Raw genomic sequence first — 20125 nt, 5'->3', positions numbered from 1 at the left:
ATACACTTTCCCGCAATCTAGAGGGATGTGGTAGACCACGCAACTAGCGCATTCCACGTACTTTTTCACGTGCCTAGTCTAACTGAATGTAGCACTTGTTTTTGAATATGTTGCTGTGAAGTTATTCTGCCGAAAATCAGGGCGAACAGGAAAACGCAAACAACACCGAAAAAAAAGACGTGGTGTTGCCTTACATGCATGGACTGTCACACAGAATAAAAAAAGACAGCCCAACGCCATGTTGTTGAAGTACTGTTCTCCGCTACGCCAAAATTAAAATGTCTGTTGCAAAGGGTGAACGGAAAAACCTTAGGAGAAAAATAAAAAGGAGTGTTATATTCTGTCAGACTAAGCACGTGAGAAAGCACGTGGAATGCACTAGTTGCATTTCATATCACATTCCACTAGACTGCGGGAATGTGTACATTGGGCAAACCGGACGCTGTATAAACGACAAATTAGGGAGCACAAACACACGTGCCAGCTCCTAACAACACCTAGAAACTTGGCTGTGCATTGCAAACAGTGCAGATGCTTTCTGCAACTAGAAAGAACTAAAGTCATTAGCACAGCAAAAATAAAAATAGAGCGAGTAATATGGGAAGCACTTGCGATAGCAAAACAAAGAGAGAAGTGTGTTAGTGCTCTGTCCATCATGCTCATCGAAGCTGACGTCGACTTCGCCAGAGCCCACGGGTGCAAGTGAACGCTGCTATTCCGGACCACCGCATCATCACATCTCGTCACCTTGTCATATATTATACTTGGCCCCATTACTCCCTCCTCCCCTTCGCCACCACATCACGTTGTATATAAGCGTGTTCTCTAACAGTATTACACGAGTTGGTAGTTTGCGCCACGTACGTCCACGTCTTGTTCCTTTATGTTCGTCCATTTATTCTTTTATCAGTGTGACACTAAGCGCAATAAAATCATGATCAATACTTCCACCCTTAGCTGCTTCCTTAATGACAATGTCGTTCCAAGAACTAAGGTTTGAGGCACTTATGCTTTTAGATCGCTTAGCTGTCTTGCACTGGCTTATAATTTCTTTAGTGACAGTGTTGAGATATAGGTTGCGTTCTATGTCTTGTTCTGGTTCAGGGGACCAAGTGGATTGTGCTCTAAGTAATGTCGGGAGGCATAGTCTGTAAGAGTCCACCTTGTGGGCATGTCCATTTCATCGGCCACAGAAGTGCTGATTCGCTTTGGCACCTGGTTGCTGCGGACGCGCAGCTCAGCAAAGCCAATCAGAACTTCAACAGCAGGCGAAATGGGCAAGTCCACTAGGTGGGCTCTTACAGAATATCTCCCCAGGTATCTGGTGCGTTGTCGTCTGGGAAAGAATGCCTCATATGCATTCGTCGGGCAAATTCAGATAGGTCAGTGTGAAACTCGAATGATTTGTTGCTTTGTTCGTTGTACAAAAGCTTAGGCCCTTGCTAACCAGGCCTATTTATTCCCTATTTAACGTTTTTGAAATGGTTACAAAATTACACTGATCTTATTTTGTGGAGATTTCAGCCACTTCTCATGTTTCTAGATTCGAGTTCCCTTTTCTTGGCGTGAGCTGACTGTTTGCATGAAAGCTTCTCGTTTCATTAAAGTTAGCTTTTTACTTTGTTTTTGACGCTGTGACACGGTGACATTATTTACGTTCATGTACAACATAACTATTTCCTGGCACGTGCAAATGATGACCCTCAAAGTTTTCTTGCATCATGCGTGATCACGTAATATTTTTTTATGCTAGCATGGCATAGGGTAACAACACACACTGCTTTAGTTTTGTTGGTATAGCGATCAGCCCACATTCGAGGTAATGTGTAACTTTTCCTTATTTTTGCGCGTTCCTATTTCTGTGCGTTGGGTTTGACCAGGAAGCGGCTTATTTACGAGCAGGTGCGGTCTCATCTCAGCCGCTACAAGCGACAACTTTGTTGGCAGTGATTATAAGTATGGCCAGTCGAAAAGGTTTTTCGGAGTAGCACGTGTTCTGTACGGAGGACCCGCCGTGGTTGCTCAGTGGCTATGGTGTTGGGCTGCTGAGCACGAGGTCGAGGGATCGAATCCCGGCCACGGCGGCCGCATTTCGATGGGAGCGAAATGCGAAAACACCCGTGTGCTTAGATTTAGGTGCACGTTAAAGAACCCCAGGTGGTCAAAATTTCCGGAGTCCTCCACTACGGCCTGCCTCATAATTAGAAAGTGGTTTTGGCACGTAAAACCCTAAATATTATTATTATGTTCTGTACGGAGCTCAAGGGCGATGATGGTGCTTTGATGTGAAACCTCGAAGTGATCCCGAACTTGATCGTTTTTAACGTCACAAAGCTTTACCGCGGTTCATCCGGCCCTCTGCAGCTCCAAAGGCGGAAGTCCTTTGTTAAATGATCGCATATGTTGAATTTCTGCGATTATTTCAGGCGCAGCTGCCATGCAGTTGTAAAACATGTCCCGTCATGCTCCTCGTCACATCCGGAGGCCTCCCCTCCACAATGATAAAAAAATATGGAAGTTCAATATGCACGGCGTATATATATAAAGTAAGAGAGAGAGAGAGAGCATGGGGCACAATACCCCTGCACACGCCTTTCGCTGAATGTAAACCGATCATAAGCGGGTTCAAGGGTTTCATTCATATAACAGGCATCAAATTGTTCCGACAAGACTGTCCCAAGAGTCTCGCAGTGAGAGTTAGGCCGTCGAGCTCACCGACCAACGACTCGTAAGTCGGTGAGGTCATGGGCAGCATAGGTCATGGGCAGGCGCCCGTTTGGCTTGTTGGACGCTGTCATTCTTGAAACAACGCACTATTTTTGCTGAGGTAAGTTTCAGAATCTTAGTTTTAAGCGTTGGACGACTGTCTGCGTCTACAGTATCTTGTTTTCTCTTGAACAAACGTCATTTGAAGAGTAAGCTGCGAACTGACAAAAGAAGATGTAGCTTAGAATTTATGTATTCGCGAGTTATCAATAATGTCTTTACGTTTAACATATATTTATTGACGGGTCGGTTCCAATCCCTCACTAGCGAGTGCTTAAGATCTGCTTCTGCTATTGACACGAAGGGTGCGGATCCTCGGAATTTATTTGAAATCAGAGAAGTATTGTGCGTTCTTGAGACCACTACTCTGCTGTACTAGTTGGTTTCTAATCACTGACGCACAACTAAAAAAAACAAATAGAAAATTTTACAACTATGCAGAATTTTGAGACATCGATGATAAGAACTGACCAACTGCATGGTTCGTACTTGTTAGACATATCTTGTAATATGCATGATGTCGTGGTTTGAACTAACGAAAAAGCCGCAGTAAAACGGCTTTCCTTTTCAGAAGGTTTATCAAGGGCGCATTAACACTTTTGTTTTGTTCGAACAGCTCTACTCAATTATTTGTGATTTATTTATGAAATACAGCGGACACGTGGTCCAAGCAGCGAAGGCGAAATATGGTACACACAGGAAAATAAGATGAAATAAGATTGACAAAGCAAAGAAAAAGGCACAGAATTACAAGATTAGGATGTGGATTCAATTATACCATTCCATTCGGTTACAGTTCTAGGAAAAGAAGAAAACTTGTATGCGTTCGTTCTTGCAAAGTAACGGGATAATGTACCACGTCTACGGTGGCGTGTAGTTCTGCTTGATAACTATGATAAATATTCAGGTGGGTCAAGGGGTAGTAAATTGGTAGTGTGAAGTAGCTTAAAGAATTGAAGTCTCCGTTTCTTTCTTCTAAGCTCAAGTGGTTGAATGTTGTTAATTTTCATAAGTACAGTGTGGGAACTATATCTTGAAAATTTGTTGAATATAAACCTGGCCGCTTTTCCCTCAATTCTCTCAAGACTATTGATATTAGTTTTCGTGTACGGATCCCAAACTATGCATGCAGATTCCAGCTTAGGTCTAATTAAGGAAAGGTAGCATAAAATTCTAACGTTAGAAGGGGCTTTCTTAAGTTTGTGTCTCAAAAAGCATAGTTTTCTGAAGGCTGAAGCGCAAGTGTCAGTTATGTGATCGTTACACGATAGAGGGGGGGGGGGGGGCGTATTGTTAAGGGTCACTCCTAGGTATCTAAAACTGGTGACTTCATGAAGAGGTGATGAAGCCAACTTATAAGTATAAAGCAGGGGTGATTTCTAACCTGTCATTCGCAGTAATACAATTTTATCTTTAGTCAGTGCCATTCCACAGCACCTGCACCATACAATAACATTTTTGAAACTACAACATAAACCCGATTGTTCCCGCATAGAAACAGTATCTTTAAAGAGTACACAATCATAGGCGAATAATCGAAGTTGTACACCACCTTCAACCATGGTGACAATATCATTAATATATAGAACGAAAATAAGAGGACCGAGGACACTACCCTGGGGAACTGCCTATGTGACCATAAGGCTGCCCGCTTTTCCGCCATTTATCTCACCGAATTGTTTCCGGTTAGATAAATAAGCAGCAACCCAAGAGACAAACATCTCAGGGATCCCTGGATTTTCATGTTTTAGAATTAATTGATCATGTGGGACCTTATCCAGTGCCTTGCGGAAGTCAAGGAAAATTAAGTCTATCTCTCCAGTCTTGTCAAGGGCTCATGCAAAGGAATGAACTACAGTGATCAGCTGTGTGACAGTCGAATACCCTCTTCTTAACCGTGCTGATAGTTAATATGGAATGTTTTGCTAGTTATTTGCTTATGCTTTTTGCTATAATATGTTCGATGAGGTTGCAGCATGATGACGTTAATGAAACAGGACAGTAATTTTCAACAAGTAGACGGTCTCTTTCTTTATGAATTGGTGGAATTCGGCTGTCCTCCAATGACTCGGTAATTCAGACGACTATAGTGAAGCTCGGAATATTATAACAAGGAACTTTGATAAGATTATAGCATATCTACGGAGAAACAAGTTAGAAATATTGTCAGGTCCACTTGAACATTTGGGTTTTAGGTTCGACACCATAGAGAGTACGCCAGTATATGATATAAAATTTACATCAAATGGTTGGTACACTGTGCCGTTATGTGAAGAATCACTGAGATTCGAGAAGGCACTGTGAAAAAACATTAAAGTTATGAGCAAGTTCTACCTTCTCCGTAACCACCTGTCCATTTATTGTCATTTGGGATATTGGTCTCTTCTTCTCGGAGATGTAACTACAAAATTTACTGGGATCGTTAGTATTAAAATTAGGTAGTGATGAGTTAAAATAATAATCCTTCAAACTACTCAGGGCAAGTGCTAGTTTGTCCTGCACTTCAGATATAAAATGTAGCTGCACACAATCCTTATTTAACCTCTTAGTCTGGCGTTTGATACGGATGACATTGCGATTGATCCTTGGTGTTTGCTTGCGAACTTGTTTTTTTTTCTTATTTAGTATGAATTTATCAAGACACAAATGACACATGACCTTAAAGCGGGTCCAAAGTAAGTTATCATTATTTTCGTAAAAATCAGTTTCGTCAAAATCCCGCATGCGTCGTTAGCGCGAGAATAATCTTTGTCAATATGTACAGATATTTTTTTGTTTTATCACAGGAATCAAGTAGTATGGAAACACAAATATAGTTATCAGACAGCCCCTGTTCGATCAGCACCATGAATTCAGTGAATTCGCGAGCAATGAAAAGAAGGCCCAAAACTGAAGATGAAGAACCTTGTACACGTGTCGGCTCAAGAACAACTTGTTCGATATCATGTGTTAACATGGTATGAAATAGTACTATATTATCCCTACTATGATGTGGCCCAGGCTGAAAGCGCAGCCAGTCTACTCCGTGCAAATTAAAATTACCTACAAGAATGATCTTAGTGTTTAAATATTTATTCATGCAAAACCATAATTTGTGCTAAAAATCAGGAGGGACGTCAGGGTGTCTGTAAGTTGTGAATAGAACGAGGCATAGCCCCAGATACCTTAGTAGACAAATATTACAACGTAGGTATTATTTCTGAAACGGCAGCTTCTACCTGACCTTTAATTAGGACCGCTACACCTCCTCTCCTAGAGGACCTATGCACGCGATAAACACTATAAGAGGGAGGAAAGATGTCTTGGTCATTAATATCCTCGAGCCAAATTTCAGTAATAACAGTAATGTGTGGTTCGTGTTGAAACAACAGTATTTCTAGGGAATCCATTTTATTTAAAAACTTCTAAAATTAACATTAACTTAGCATTCATCATTGAAATTGATCGTAGTTGCTCATTCCGCGAAGGCTCATTGATTCACGATTTTGTTTTCCGAGGGTGACCATCCACGACCTGTACCTGTTTATTTTGCGATCAGTCCCAAAAGAAAACATGCTTGTCTATTTTGAGCTTGTCGTGCACAAGTGTGACCTTCTTTCCTTCACGTTTATTGTTTTTTTGCACTTTCCCATAAAAGCTTGCGTTTCTTTAAGGCAGATTGTCTGCATTTTGTTAAACATATTGTATATTTCGAAAACCAGCTTTTCACTTTTCAAGAAATGCGCTTGCAGTTCTTGGATTTCGTTACGATAATCAGCCTGCCCCTCTCACAATTGTTTAAACATTTCAGCCTGTGTAGGGCTCGGATTCATTTCAACATCGCCGCAGAGTAGCAGTTTACACGCAATGAGGCACTCATAAGCCATAGCCAGGCATCGCCGGGGCCACGGCAGGACCATAAGACCAGGATAATCGCTACGCAAGGAGCTTGTATCGGAACCAACCTGCACAATGAAGAACACGGCTTGCGTCAGTGCCATGACAGTTCTTGGTCCGCAGTGCCCACAGAAGGAAAATTCCTGTGGCACTTCTTTTATACGGGCGACCACCGATGATGTCCCAGCGCCGCGCTCGAAAGGGTCGCTAGGAGTAGGGTTGCGTCTGGAGATGACGATGAGATAGGAGGTGCCATATCACCAGCGAAGGTACATATGCGTTCATCGCAGAACCGTTGTTCGCCGAGACATTCGTGAACTGTAGTTGATACCATGGCTAATGCAAGAAGGCCCCGCAGAATGAAGAACATGGCTTCCGTCAGTGCCATGGCAGCTCCTGGTCTGCCGTGCCATTGTCCAAGTGAATGTGGCCTTTAGCAAGCTGCACTGTGCACAGTGTTCTAGAGGCCGACATGCCGAACTTTTATAAGCTGTGAAGTACCGAACAATTCTTTCATGTTTAAGTTCAGCGTTTAAATAATGTACCCCGCTCGCGGCATCATTTCGCCCTTCGCCAGATGGCGCCCTCAAAAAGTTGAGATTTTAAGCTCCACCAAAGCTCTAGTTCAAATTACCATTATCGATGCATAATGCTGAGAAAGCTAGTGAGGATGTGTTTTCTTTTTTTCTTCGCCACATTCCAGTGGTGAAACTGAGCGACTTTCGCGGGATCGAATCCCGGCCACGGCGGCCGCATTCCGATGGAGGCGAAATGCGAAAACACCGGTGTACTTAGATTTAGGTGCATGTTAAAGAACTCCAGGTGGTCGAAATTTCCGGAGTCCTCCACTACGGCGTGCCTCATAATCAGAAAGTGGTTGTGGCACGTAAAACCCCATAATTTAATTTTTTTTAACTGAGCGACTTTCTATCATCACAGCGCCCCGTTCATCTGCTGACAGAAGAGTCCTAAATAGTGAGTTAACTTTTCAGAATCGATGGCTGTGCCTGAGCTCATGGAACTTTAATGACTTGGTTACAGCAGAAAGTTCTGCTGCTATTCAGCTCTTTAACAGATGAATTATGACATAAAGCTGCTCATTGTGTTATTTTCGAGATATCTATACTATATGACAACATCTGAAACTCAACTATACTACGATACAGGATCATTGAAAGTAAAGCTCACCTTTGAAAAATTGATTTTTCCACACGGCTGCATTAGAACACCTTAAGGAAGAACATCTTATCGAACATAACAGTTAGATGAGATTCTAGTTGTTGCCGAACCTGAAGATATTTCTAGCGATTTCAAGAAGTCAATTGCAAAAAATCTGCCTTCAGGACTCTCAGCCCTGTATGTTAAGAGAGTACGCAGTTGAGCGTTTGCCTCGTATGCGGGAGGCACTCAAATCAAATCTCATTTCTGCGGGAAACCCACTGGTTTCTTCCAATGGATAGAGATACTCACCAGCCCGGCGCTTGACCTTTTCATAAGGAGTTCTCATCTCGTAAGGGGGCACTATAGAGATTTGACCACGATTTGTCAGTAGTCCTGAAGAGTGTGGTGTACAAAGTTCGTCTTTCGTGTGGTGCTTCTTACATCGGGCCAACAAGTCGTAGTGTCAATGACCGTGTATGGGAATATGTGAATACGCTGCAAGCAAAGACGTGAAGCAATCGGGCCATCAACAGTGCCCTTTATCTTTGGGTGTGAGCCCAATTTTCAATGTGCGTGCATCTTGAGGACATGTCGGGCATTTGCTATTCATCGCAGTGGGCCGTCGCTTGTCAGCGTTCTTTCTGTCAGGTTCAATGATAGAGCAGCCGAATTACCTTTGCGGTTTTTTTAGTCTGTGTGACTCAAACTTCGAATGACTGACTGTTGTTCTGGTCGGCCATTTACTCCGGGAAACCAGTTCCTTACGGAGGACGCGACAACGGTGAACGAGCCGACGAACTTGTTAGAGCTATTGCCAGTTGGGCTGCTCCAGGAAGGATCTGGACAATTTTTAAGGGGTTATTCCTTTACTTCACTAGACATCAACCCGAATTCCCATGTCCACGCCGGAGACGGGGTCATTGTGCTTCCCTTTTTCCCTGTTCCTGCACAGTGGTGTGCGTGTTGTGGGCCAAACGGTCATTGTTCATTGTTTTGTGGTTATGGATGATCTTAATTTTATATTTACTAAACGTCAAACGTCCCCCCCCACTCAAACCCACACGCACATACACACATGAACAGCAAAATATTCCCCTAAATAAACATCAGTGGAACGTTGAGAATGAAGGCTTTGGGGAAAGATTCATGCTTTGGGGGGAGATTCTAGCTATTGAGTTTAATACATTAGACTTCAATAAAAAAGAATAACAATATGTCGGCATAGTGTCACTATAATATTTTTGTAAGACTGTTGGTCTTTCCAGGGCAGGTACAACCATAAATGAGTGCTGCAAGAACATTACGAGGAGGTTTAAGCCACGAAAATGTTTCCCCCTGGACAGCTCAAATGTCTTATTTTGGACTTATAGTGCTTCTGCCAATTGTTTGCTGTGCGAAAACTCCACCTGACATAATATTCTTGCTGGCCGACGACCTGGTAAGTCAGCATATGACAATTTATATCGTATAATAGTCATAGACACCTTACGTGAATTTACTGCTCAAAATTAGGTTGTAGCTACTTTGCCCCAAATGACCGACTTGCTCAGTTTTACGTCCAAGCTGGTAATGACAAACGTTGCTTTCCGGATTCTCATTATGTTGGGTGATGGGGAGAGTGCTTGAAACTGCGTAAGACGTTGCAGAAAATGCCGAGAAAAAAAACAAGAATGAAATGTATGGCACTCAATGCGTGCTAATGGAAGGCTGCTATGCTTTGCAGGGATGGGACGACGTGAGCTTTCATGGCTCCTCTCAAATCCCGACACCAAACTTGGATGCCCTCGCGGCCGATGGCGTCATACTGAACAGTTACTACGCCCAGCCAGCGTGCACCCCTTCGAGGGCTGCCCTCATGACTGGCCTTTACCCATGTCGCACAGGTGACGTCTCATCTAGTTCGATGTGCCCTGATCTAAAAAAATAAAGTAGAATTAAATTAAATTAAAACTGCACCTACCACCAGCGTTAGCTTTCTTATAAAAATGGCTGGCAGCCCCTCATGCGACACGTACAAAAACGAGAAGACATTCACACCTCTTCTCTGTATCTTCCCGCGCTATAGTTCCGATAGCCAAGTGATGTGCGGTGCGTTTAGCGGACTGGCCGATATCAAAACAGAAATTTCTACGCCAGTTCTCCCGCAGTAAGTCCATGATGAAGGCTATGACCGTGCTGCTCACGTTCCTGAGGTTTACGGTCCTACTTGACCGACCTCGAAAGCATTGCTGACTATCGCTGCATTACGTACCAAGACTTTACGTGGTTTTCATTCCTCTCCTCTCTTCCGATACCCTTAGCACCTTCCCCCATGCACAGTAGCCAACGAAAACTACAGCTGGTTAACCTCCCTATGCATCTATACAATCTCTCTCTCTCTCTCTCTCAAAGCCTTTCGAAGGCCTTTTTTACATGCTATGTGGTCACAGAAATAGGCCCCGCATTTTTACCATCTTGCCATGCTACTTACCTCTTATGTACAACACCTGTTAGGAACACGAGTAGAGGCTTGGGTGAGCTGGGAATTCACGGCAAAACGAGCACAACGTGGAAGACAGGGACCTGGAAAGAAAAACAAACATGGCACTGTTTTTTTCTTTTAATGTACGTATGTATTTTAAGAAAATCTCTTGAAGATAATAACATGGCCGTAGTCGTATATGAGATTCGAGGGTCACTTGGCAGCAAAGCACTTGTGTATCTGATTTGTCCCACTTAGGCATGCAAGGCCTCGCGATCGATGTAGCCGAGCCGTGGGCACTGCCAACAAATCTGCGGATTCTGCCGCAGTACCTGAAGGACCTCGGCTACCAGACACATCTTGTTGGGAAGGTAGAGCATCGTTATCTTTACAATTTTTACAAGCGTCATAGCAGCAAAAAACAACTTGTTCATTATTATTATGTAGGGAGAGGAGGCACGTGGAAAGAAAGAAAATGAATGCAATAAAAATAAACATTCAAGATAATTTTTGTATACTGGTTGACCCCGAATCGAGCAAAACAAAGGGTAAATAGTCATGCTAATAGGAGTGGGCGTTGCTTATCGTATCAATACGTTTGCATGCTCAGGCTACCAAAAACCTATAACGAAGTTGGAGTTTCTTGCTTGTGTCCTGGGATCCTGGACCGAAAAAAGAAAAGATGCCGTAAAGCCCATAGCTGTGTCACAATAGGCGCTAACTTTAATGTTATTACAGGTGCTCCAAAAAAGTAACACATGATGTCAAAAGTAGGATCGGGATTTTCATTAAGGTGATTGCTACTTACCACGTGGACCCAAGAATGCTAATAAAACACCCGTGCTTTATTGCTGCTGGCAGCTGTGGGCCCTGCATATTTCTTTATTCCGTCGAGAGCCATATTCTTGTGAACTAGACAAGGATTCAGTGAAAAAGTCAAACTAAAAGCATTGAACTCTCAAATAATTTTTCTCATATGATCACAGGACCTCAGGCCTCATACAAAAATGAATATGAGGTTTCTGAGGCATACGAATGTGTTTGACGCTACTTTTCATTGACATCGGCAGACGAAGTTTCAGCCAGCGGCCATCACTGTTATCACCCTCACATGTTGTTTCGCTTGTGCATGCTCGGCGCGATAGTAATTGTGCAATGGAAGTACGCCTTTATGAACCGAAACGTTTTCAGTTTGAGAAGCTTGTAATTCGATTAGACGCTATGCCGTGGCTAAGAGACATTTTATTGCCTGTAATGTGCAAAGGTTCATGTTTCTCATCTTACGTGCAGTGGAACCTGGGATATTACACAGAAAGCGTCACTCCTACTTTACGCGGTTTCGACAGCTTTTATGGGTATAACAACGGAGATGAAGACTATTACACCCACAGCATCACATACGTAAGTAATATAAAGACGTTCGGTGCGGGCATTTTATGGCCATGACCGAATTCTTTCAAGAAAATTATTCTTTAGCATGAAAAGCTTTACAGCGTAGCCTCGCTTGCCTTTACCTTTAGAGGGAAAGGATTACAAGTAGTATTGTTGTATCATCATCATCGTCATCATCATCATCATCACCATCACCACTATCATCATCATCATCATTTATGTCCACTGCCAGAATGAAGGCCTGAGATCTACAACTGCCCCTGTCCTGCAACAACCGATTCCAACTAGCTAAATTTCCCAATTTCATCGCCCCACCTAGTCTTCTGCCGTCCTCGACTGCGCTTCCCTTCTGCTGGTGCCCATTCTGTAACCCTAACTGTCCAAACTTTATCTGACCTGCGCATTACATGGCCTGCCCAGCTGCATTTTTTTCCCCTTAATGTCAATTAGGATATCGGCTATAACCATTTGCTCGTTGATCCAAAGCACTCTCTTTCTGTATCTTAGGGTTATGCCTAGCACTCTTCGTCCTATCGCTCTTTGCGTGGTCCTTAACTTGTTCTCAAGCTCCTTTGTGAGCCTACAGGTCTCTGACCCATATGTCAGCACCGGTGAAATGCACTGATTGTAAACCTTCCTTTTCAATGATAATGGTAAGCGTCCAGTCAGGAGCTGACAATGTCTGCCGTATGCTCCGAATGTCGTATGTGCCGTATGCTATTGTATCATGGAAACGGTATTTGGCATTTGTTTCGGAGAATGCGGACACCATAAAGACGACTCTGGCGACGGGTCTGCCCCATTTTGCAATAGCTTAATCAATTCTATAACAATGGGCAGCACAGTGTGTTAGTGTGAAGCAGTCAATGCGACTAGAAACGCTAAAAAGTAACACACATGTTTTCACGGTATTCTGAGAAAAAAAAAGAGCATGACGTTTCATATGAAGAAAATGCGGGAGATCTTATGGACGCTGTGCAGGCAAACGTGTGAAGTCCAGGCATCAATAAGGGGTATGAAAATTGCTCTACCTCGTTTTCGGCCTGCTTAAGGTGTTATATGAACCACTTACAAAGATTGAGGGCGTGCCTGGAAGGGCCGAAAACGGCAGTGATATTATATTGAAAGAAAATTGGGGCCATTTTAAGGGTGACGTGTAACAGATGTTTGGTGGGCCACGGGTGAAACAAAAAATTTTTATACATACCACCTTTAGGAGAACAATTTACTTGAACAGTTATGAACATATTTAAAGCCAAACCACTTTCAAGAAAAGCGGTACCTTCCACATTCCGGAATTCCCATGACATCACAGCGCCCATAAGGGAGTAGTGAGATAACGTTTACGAAAGTTCTTTTGTATTTTTGCTAAATGAAGATACTGGACCTCGAAACCTTAGAAAACAATAGCGGAAAGCACGAGAAAATCCTCGCTAATTTGCTATAAAAGCTTTTCTGCGAACCAATTTCGCCTTCACTTCTCAGGAGGTGTATTGAGTCTATTGAGTGGACGGCGCTTGGTGAAGCTGCGGGAGCTTCTGCACCGTCTACCCTAGTCAACGTTGTATACGTTTGTTGAAAATAAATATTGATTGATTGAGTGATTGATGTGTCACAATAGCCACGACGCAGAATGTGGTCTCATGGGAGCAAGACGTTGTGACCATGATCGGAATGTTTCAGCACTTCCTTCGGCTCACTCGTTCCTCTGCTATGCTGCTACTCGTTCGGCTGCCCGATTTCTCAGCAGAAAAGAAAACTGGGCGGCTGGGAGAAAGTGCTATCACTTCCCCACGTTCTTCTCGCACGTGACCACGTTCTGCGTCATGACGTCGTGACAAATGCGCCTCCGTGGAGTTTAGATTTTTGGGCTAGTTGGTTCGTTAACTGCATCAACTGAAGTCCTAGCTTCAATTCAGCGCCATGACTTCAAGTAACTCTTCCGTGGAAATGATGTCGAAACTCTTTCGTAGAAAAGCTGTTGTAGTAAATTATTTAGGGCGCTCTCAGGCTTGCCACAATTTTTTCTAGGGTTGCGAGGTACAGGAGCCTCACTGAACCCAAAAATATAGAGTAAGCAATGTCACGTCACTGACGTCAGTACTCCTATAAGAGGGTTAATCGAAAGTGATATTTGATTTGAGTTAAAAAATATGTACACTAGTTACCAAAGCTAGCCCTCGGATATGAGAAAGGTAACAGTTATAAACTAAAAGATAATAAAGCATTAGTATCGCACGAAGCAACCATGTGCTAAGTTGGTGTGTTGTTTCGTACTACATTCTCACTCGCTGTCATTTCTGAGTGTTCCTATTGTTTAACGGGGTTATGTATCCCTGATCTTCGAAATAAAACAGGATTACCTCTGTGAAACAGCTGCACTTGTGCTTTCGGATGTTTGTGCCAAATTACAATGAATTTTGACGAAATTTAGCGCTGTAGGTGAGAGTTGAAACGACAATGAGTACTATATTTCATATCAAACAATTGTATGTTTAAATTTGCGATTGGCTTACCTTCGCTTGGTGTAGTTTTTTGATGATATTGGTCCAAGAGCAAGCTAAATTTGCTGTTTTTTGTCTATGTGACTTTTATACAATAAACTTCTTTGGACTTCAATGTAGGCACCTTTCTGTGGCTTGTTTTACACTTATTTTGTATTTTTATTGTTTGCTATTGATTTTGTTGGCGTTCCTGGAACCTGGAACCTGGGCGATCCATGGGTTTGGATCGCCGAGGCCTCATGGATCATTCCGGTTTCCAGCTTTGGTGTCTCCGTTACCCCTTCGGTGCCCTGGAGTGCCGCAAAAGTATATTAAATAATGATACACTGTTTACACTTGATACTTGCGCAAATTTTTTCTTGTCTTCACCGCAACGCAGTGTTTGTGCTTCACTGCATTACTTTTCTGTATAGCGGTGAAGCCATGGCGAAACGCACATAAATCTTTGCTCGTAAGTAAGTTTTATGCTATAGTCTGTGGGTAATTACGTTTGAAAACTGAAGCTCAGGACTTATACGCTGGTTGAATTGCTGGCTGTTCTTTTGTTGACATTTAATATCGAGAAAGTGCGCCGTACGGCGGCGGACGCACAAGAACTGTTGCAAAACTCCCGTAATGGCATCTCTTCAAAGTAAGCTCATTTCAAAATAAGCTCAGAAAGTTTACTTATTGGGAAAAATATCTTGTTAACCACAGACATCTTGCCAATGCAAGCAAAAAAGTAAAATACAGTAATGGTGAGCAAGGTAGAATTACTAAATTTTCCAGGTAGATGAAAATACAAGAGGCGACAACTTTGACACTCAATATCGGCACTGAGAACCCAAACACTGAACGTTATTCGATTACATCACTTCGAGTCTTTCTTGGTTATCCAGCACTTTTATGCTGCAGTATATACACAAACACACACACACACACACACACACACACGCACACACGCACACGCACGCACGCACACACGCAAACCCACACGCACACGTTTTGTGATCTTGCCTTGCAAGAAAAGTGCCATGTAATTGCATATTTTGCAGGACAACCATACAGGCCTTGACTTTTGGATGAACACTGACCCGCTGTGGTTTGTAAACGGAACGTATTCCACCACGCTCTACACAGAAAGAGCTCAACATATCATCGCCAACAGAGACAAGAAGAAGGTAAGACAAAGAGATGCGCTTTAGGTCCACATCAGAAGGCTTAAATGGTTCACTTACCTTGCTACCTGTAAGCAGTGGAAAATACCTTCGAGTATTTTATATACAGATGTTTGTTGTTTTTCGCGACACCCAGCCGCTGTTCCTTCTGTTGAGCTACCAGGCAGTACATGGTACAGACTTAGAGGGCCACCTGCAGGCTCCACAGGAAAATGTCGACAAGTTTCCCTACATAGGAGAAGAGAAGAGAACAATCTTTGCAGGTAAGGGCATGAAGACAGGAAGCACACTTCTACGCTTTCCAGAACGCATAGGTAGTAAGCAGAATCTGATGTTGACATGCACTGTTTTGTTGCCACACATATTACATATTCCTAATTTTAGTGCTTTTGTGTTTCGGGTAAACGGAAATTTATGTAATTGAAAATGCATGCAAACACGAGCACGTAATTTCGCGAATCGTTGTCACTGAAGCGGTGATGGAATCTGTTATCCAGTAAAACAAACTAACACGTACTTAAAAACACCATGCCTGTCTCCTTGGCCTTAATAGATCTTGTTTTGCGGCGCTGTTCCACTCATGATCCTACAGTGTTTCTCCGACCGCAGGGATGGTGGACGCGATGGACCAGTCCGTAGGCGAGGTGTTCAAGGCTTTGAGCGTCGCCGGGATGCTGCAGAATGCAGTCATCGCCTTCAGCAGCGACAATGGCGGCGTTCCGTTCGGGGCACACGGGAGCCGCAGCTTCAACTGGCCGCTCCGTGGATCCAAAGGGACTCTTTGGGAAGGCGCCACTAGGTCGGCGGCATTCGTTTGGAGTCCCCTGCTCGACCGCACGCGTAGAGTTTCCCACCAACTAATGCACATCACGGACTGGCTGCCTACACTGTACTCTATCGGTGGTAGGTCCGATATTTGCATGAAAAAGGCTGGCACACACAAGTGGGCTATGGTAATGTGTATGCAGTAAGGCACACCTATCGATAGAGGTAACTGCCCACGTGTCCAGACGGCACGAATGAGAAAGCACTTTACTGCTTAGCACTAGTCATCTTCGGATACAGCGAAGTAAAGCAGACAATAGTTTTGGGCGTTTGCTAATGGACATTCTACGGCTGACCGCAGGTAATAGCTGGGAAATGGACCACATGCGTTCAGTCGACATGCTATGTTTCATACATAGCACTGTATATGAAAGTTAGGAATTTGGCCAGAACGTTTGGAGTCCTTCGTTGTAAAAGTAACTTCGCTGTATAGGCATCCGACTCTACACAAAATGAATGTTACAAGCCGAACAATGTCGTCATAGTTGTTGCGGCTCAATTTTCACGTCCTCAATATAAAGGGAGCGGAAAATATTTGGAAATCACTCAAACTTCGCCTGTAACAGTAGAACGCGATAACATTCAAATATGCCTGACTGCTTCTCACGCTTCCCCGCAACTGCAGCATATGTAACCGCTATGTTTTCCTGGAAACGCTGGCGACGAATATCATGTGGAAGGTGTTGCAAGGAACCGAGCGGGGCGCCGCGCCTACTAAGACAGACCTGAAACGGCCGCACGTAAAGGGGTTTGTCTTTAACTTTCCGCGTAACAGAATTATGTTTTCTTGTATATTCAAATCGCAATCCTACGCCATCATCTCTGTCATTCTGTGTAAATTGTACTTTACGAATTTTTTGACACGTTTTACCTTGAGAGATAGAACAAGTTCAGTAACGCCTTTGTGCCACACGGAGGGCCCGCGTGGTTGTGGATGCGTGTCTCGGGATGATTTTTCTGATAAGCAGAACGCCGCCGCCGCCGACGCCGGACTTACGGCGACATGGGGCCCTTGACGCTATCTCGCCAATATCAGCTCTAAGTAAAACCCTTGCATAACCCAGTGCACTACACCCCAATGCACTACGTAACATAAAGGAGAGAAGCGCAGCCGGTGGCTATGCTGTGCTGCCACGTTGAAAAATTCACCAACGATTACAATACTCCCTAATGCGAAATGTGAGCGCAGTTCTATAAGTGTTCTCATTTCGCGATATATTGGCTAATGTGGACAATGTGTCTCGTGCGGCACGCAGCAGAGAAGCGAAGTGTGGCGCGACTGCCTCGATAATCGGGAGATCGGAAGAGACAACGCGTGGGTGATGCGTGAGCGCGATTGACAGCAGCAGCCGAAGACAGACCTCCCTTCATGTAGCGCTTTTTTTCCGTATATGGCATCGGTGGACAGGCTCACCGCATGCCTTTATCGATGGCGTCATCGATGAACAGACAACGTCGCGCTACTCTGGAACTACAGAGCACGTCTTGCGTGGCGCTACACTTTTCTTCTTACGCTTGCGTCATACTCTCCACCTTCGCATTCCCCATCATGGTTCTGCTGCACTCTCCTCCTCCAATTTCCTCCTCACGCTCTCTTTGCTATCACCGTATTTCCTCCCCCGCTGTGCTCCGCGTTAGCTCTTTCATCCTTCGCTGTGCTCGTTCACTCGGTTACGCCGAGGGACGACGCCGACGCAAAACCCACGAACGAGTGCCTAAGACCTGCGCTCCAAAATGCCCTCTTGATCACGTTGGGCTCTACGGGTTCACAAACAACAAACTGTCAACAAACTATAAATAATGCTGCATATGGCAGCCTCACAGAAAGTTACTTCAGTCGTCTTTAACGTGTAGTTGTTCCTCGACATTCACCCGTCCACTTGCACCGCGTAAGTGGACGGCCAACCATATGTTAACTTACAATATACCTGTTTTAGTTATTATAGAGTAAGCATCGTCTAGAATTTAATGGATGCGCCGCCGCCGCCGCGACACACTAAGTCATGAAATGTGCCCAAAGTAATTTCCGTGTGGTTACCCCTTTGTAGTGTCGTCCAATCCGTCCAATCCGCTAGTCCTAACAGGACGAGGTTGAACAAAATAGGGCTCAACACTACACCCTGTGGCTGTAACTGGTGATAACGCGTCCAGGCTAGATGGACGGCTCCAAGAAGGACTCAGGAGCATCAGGTGCGATCAGTACCCCGCACTTCCACCAGTGTCGCAGTACAACGCGGACAGTAGACAGTGAGATGTTCTCCAAGAACAGCAGGACAACTTTTTCAAAAACAAACAGGCCAGAGACATGCTTTTTTCGTCCTCGCCGACTCTCACTGACCCACTAGACGAAGTCCATTAATGCCCCTATCTTCGTTGTCGGCTGCATAGAATACACGCGTCAATATATTCAGCAGTAATTCGTTTCTTGTAGCAGTAGTCAATTGTACATTTCTGACGCTTTCAGGAGGCGACGTAAAGAGCCTTGGCACGATGGATGGGCTTGACATGTGGCGGCACCTCTCTCAAGAATTGCCTTCACCTCGCGTAGAGATGCTGTACAATTACGACGAGTGGATTATGCACGCATCGGCGCTGCGCTTCTCGCGATACAAACTTGTGCTTGATGGTACCGGCCTGTACAATCAGCGCTACCGCACGACCGGGGGCAGACGACCGTGGAATGATCTCGATAAGCTGCTCACCCAGTCGACGGTGGCGAAGGTCCTGAGAAGCCTCTACAAGAAGAACCGTCTGAACTTTCCCAGTGACTGGCGCAGAAGGGCGACACTGAAGTGCGGTCAATGGACGACGAGAAACTTCTCGGGGAACGACACCACCTACTTGTTCAACATCATTGCGGATCCCTGCGAACTGAACAATTTGGCAAGCTCTCTTCCGGAGGTTAGTACTTAACGTCATCCTTCCACTTAGTTACTTAAAACGCGATCCATAAATACTTTAAGTAGTACTTGTAGGCCTTGTTGGTACGTGTTTAACTTAGAACAAATGGTGCAAGAGATGGCACATAAGCCAAGAGGACATATGTACCTGTCTTGCTGTCTTGTGTGTCATCTTGAGCCGTTTCTGCCAAAAATGTCAGAGAACAATTATTTGGAGCAAAAGTTTCGTGGTTACAAACATCTCTAATATCTGTAGGAAAAGATAAGAGAAAAAGAATATACTTGAACCCTCCAGGGTACTTTGGTAGAAAGGACACAAAAACAAGACAAATAAGAGTAAGTTACAGGACGGTTGCCACTGACTTTATTTTCTGAAGGCGCTTCCCCGCAATGGAAGCGCACCATGACAATGCTCTAACTTCTCATTACCTAACATTGAAAGCACTGCTAGAATACCGCATCTCTACCCGCCGTGGTTGCTCAGTGGCCATCGTGTTGGGCTGCTGAGGACGAGATCGCGGAATTGAATCCCGGCCATGGCGACCGCATTTCGATGGAGGCGAAATGAGAAAACAATCGTGTACTTAGATTTAGGTGAACGTTAAAGAAACCCAGGTGGCCGAACTTTCCGGAGTCCTCCACTACGGCGTGTCTCATAATCGGAAAGTGGTTTTGGTACGTAAAACCCCATAATGTTACCGCGTCTCTGACATACGATGATACAGATGTGTAACTTACACATTGTTTTGCTTTTGGTTTATAAATAATTCCTCTGGTAGCTCACAAGTGACAGTGTCTATGCTTTTTCCTGAAATTCACAGCTAAGAAAACCGTGGTTTACATGCTCATGCAGAGAAGTGCACGCTTAAGTACGGACCGTCTTTATTCTTAGCATTAAGTACCTGTTCCGTTGCATGGTCGTTAACGGAGCACCCGATCTGCCTGACGTAACTCCTGCCGCATGTCAAGGGTATTTGGTACATACCACCGGGCCACACCAAACGAAGGGCCTAGCACATAATTTCTAGCAGCCTCTTACAGCCTAATTTTCATTCGCAGAGATGCGTACGGACAACTGCGCAA

At 44.2% G+C, this 20125-nt stretch overlaps 1 protein-coding gene across 1 annotated transcript in view; it reads left to right on the top strand.

The window, feature by feature from the left end:
* LOC135906983 (arylsulfatase B-like) overlaps nt 1-18870 on the top strand; it is a 32096-nt gene extending 13226 nt beyond the window's left edge. The window contains exons 2-10 of the mRNA XM_070530710.1: nt 9069-9241; nt 9527-9686; nt 10523-10635; nt 11555-11665; nt 15195-15320; nt 15454-15580; nt 15927-16220; nt 18607-18778; nt 18864-18870. Coding sequence (XP_070386811.1) covers nt 9086-9241; nt 9527-9686; nt 10523-10635; nt 11555-11665; nt 15195-15320; nt 15454-15580; nt 15927-16220; nt 18607-18778; nt 18864-18870 — 1266 coding nt within the window. The 5' untranslated portion in view covers nt 9069-9085. The remainder of the gene's footprint in view (nt 1-9068; nt 9242-9526; nt 9687-10522; nt 10636-11554; nt 11666-15194; nt 15321-15453; nt 15581-15926; nt 16221-18606; nt 18779-18863) is intronic.
* Nucleotides 18871-20125: the final 1255 nt, after the last annotated feature.

The sequence above is a fragment of the Dermacentor albipictus genome, chromosome 1 (genome assembly GCF_038994185.2).
Source record: "Dermacentor albipictus isolate Rhodes 1998 colony chromosome 1, USDA_Dalb.pri_finalv2, whole genome shotgun sequence".
NCBI lineage: Eukaryota > Metazoa > Arthropoda > Arachnida > Ixodida > Ixodidae > Dermacentor > Dermacentor albipictus.
This window is presented reverse-complemented; position numbering and strand designations above follow the sequence as displayed.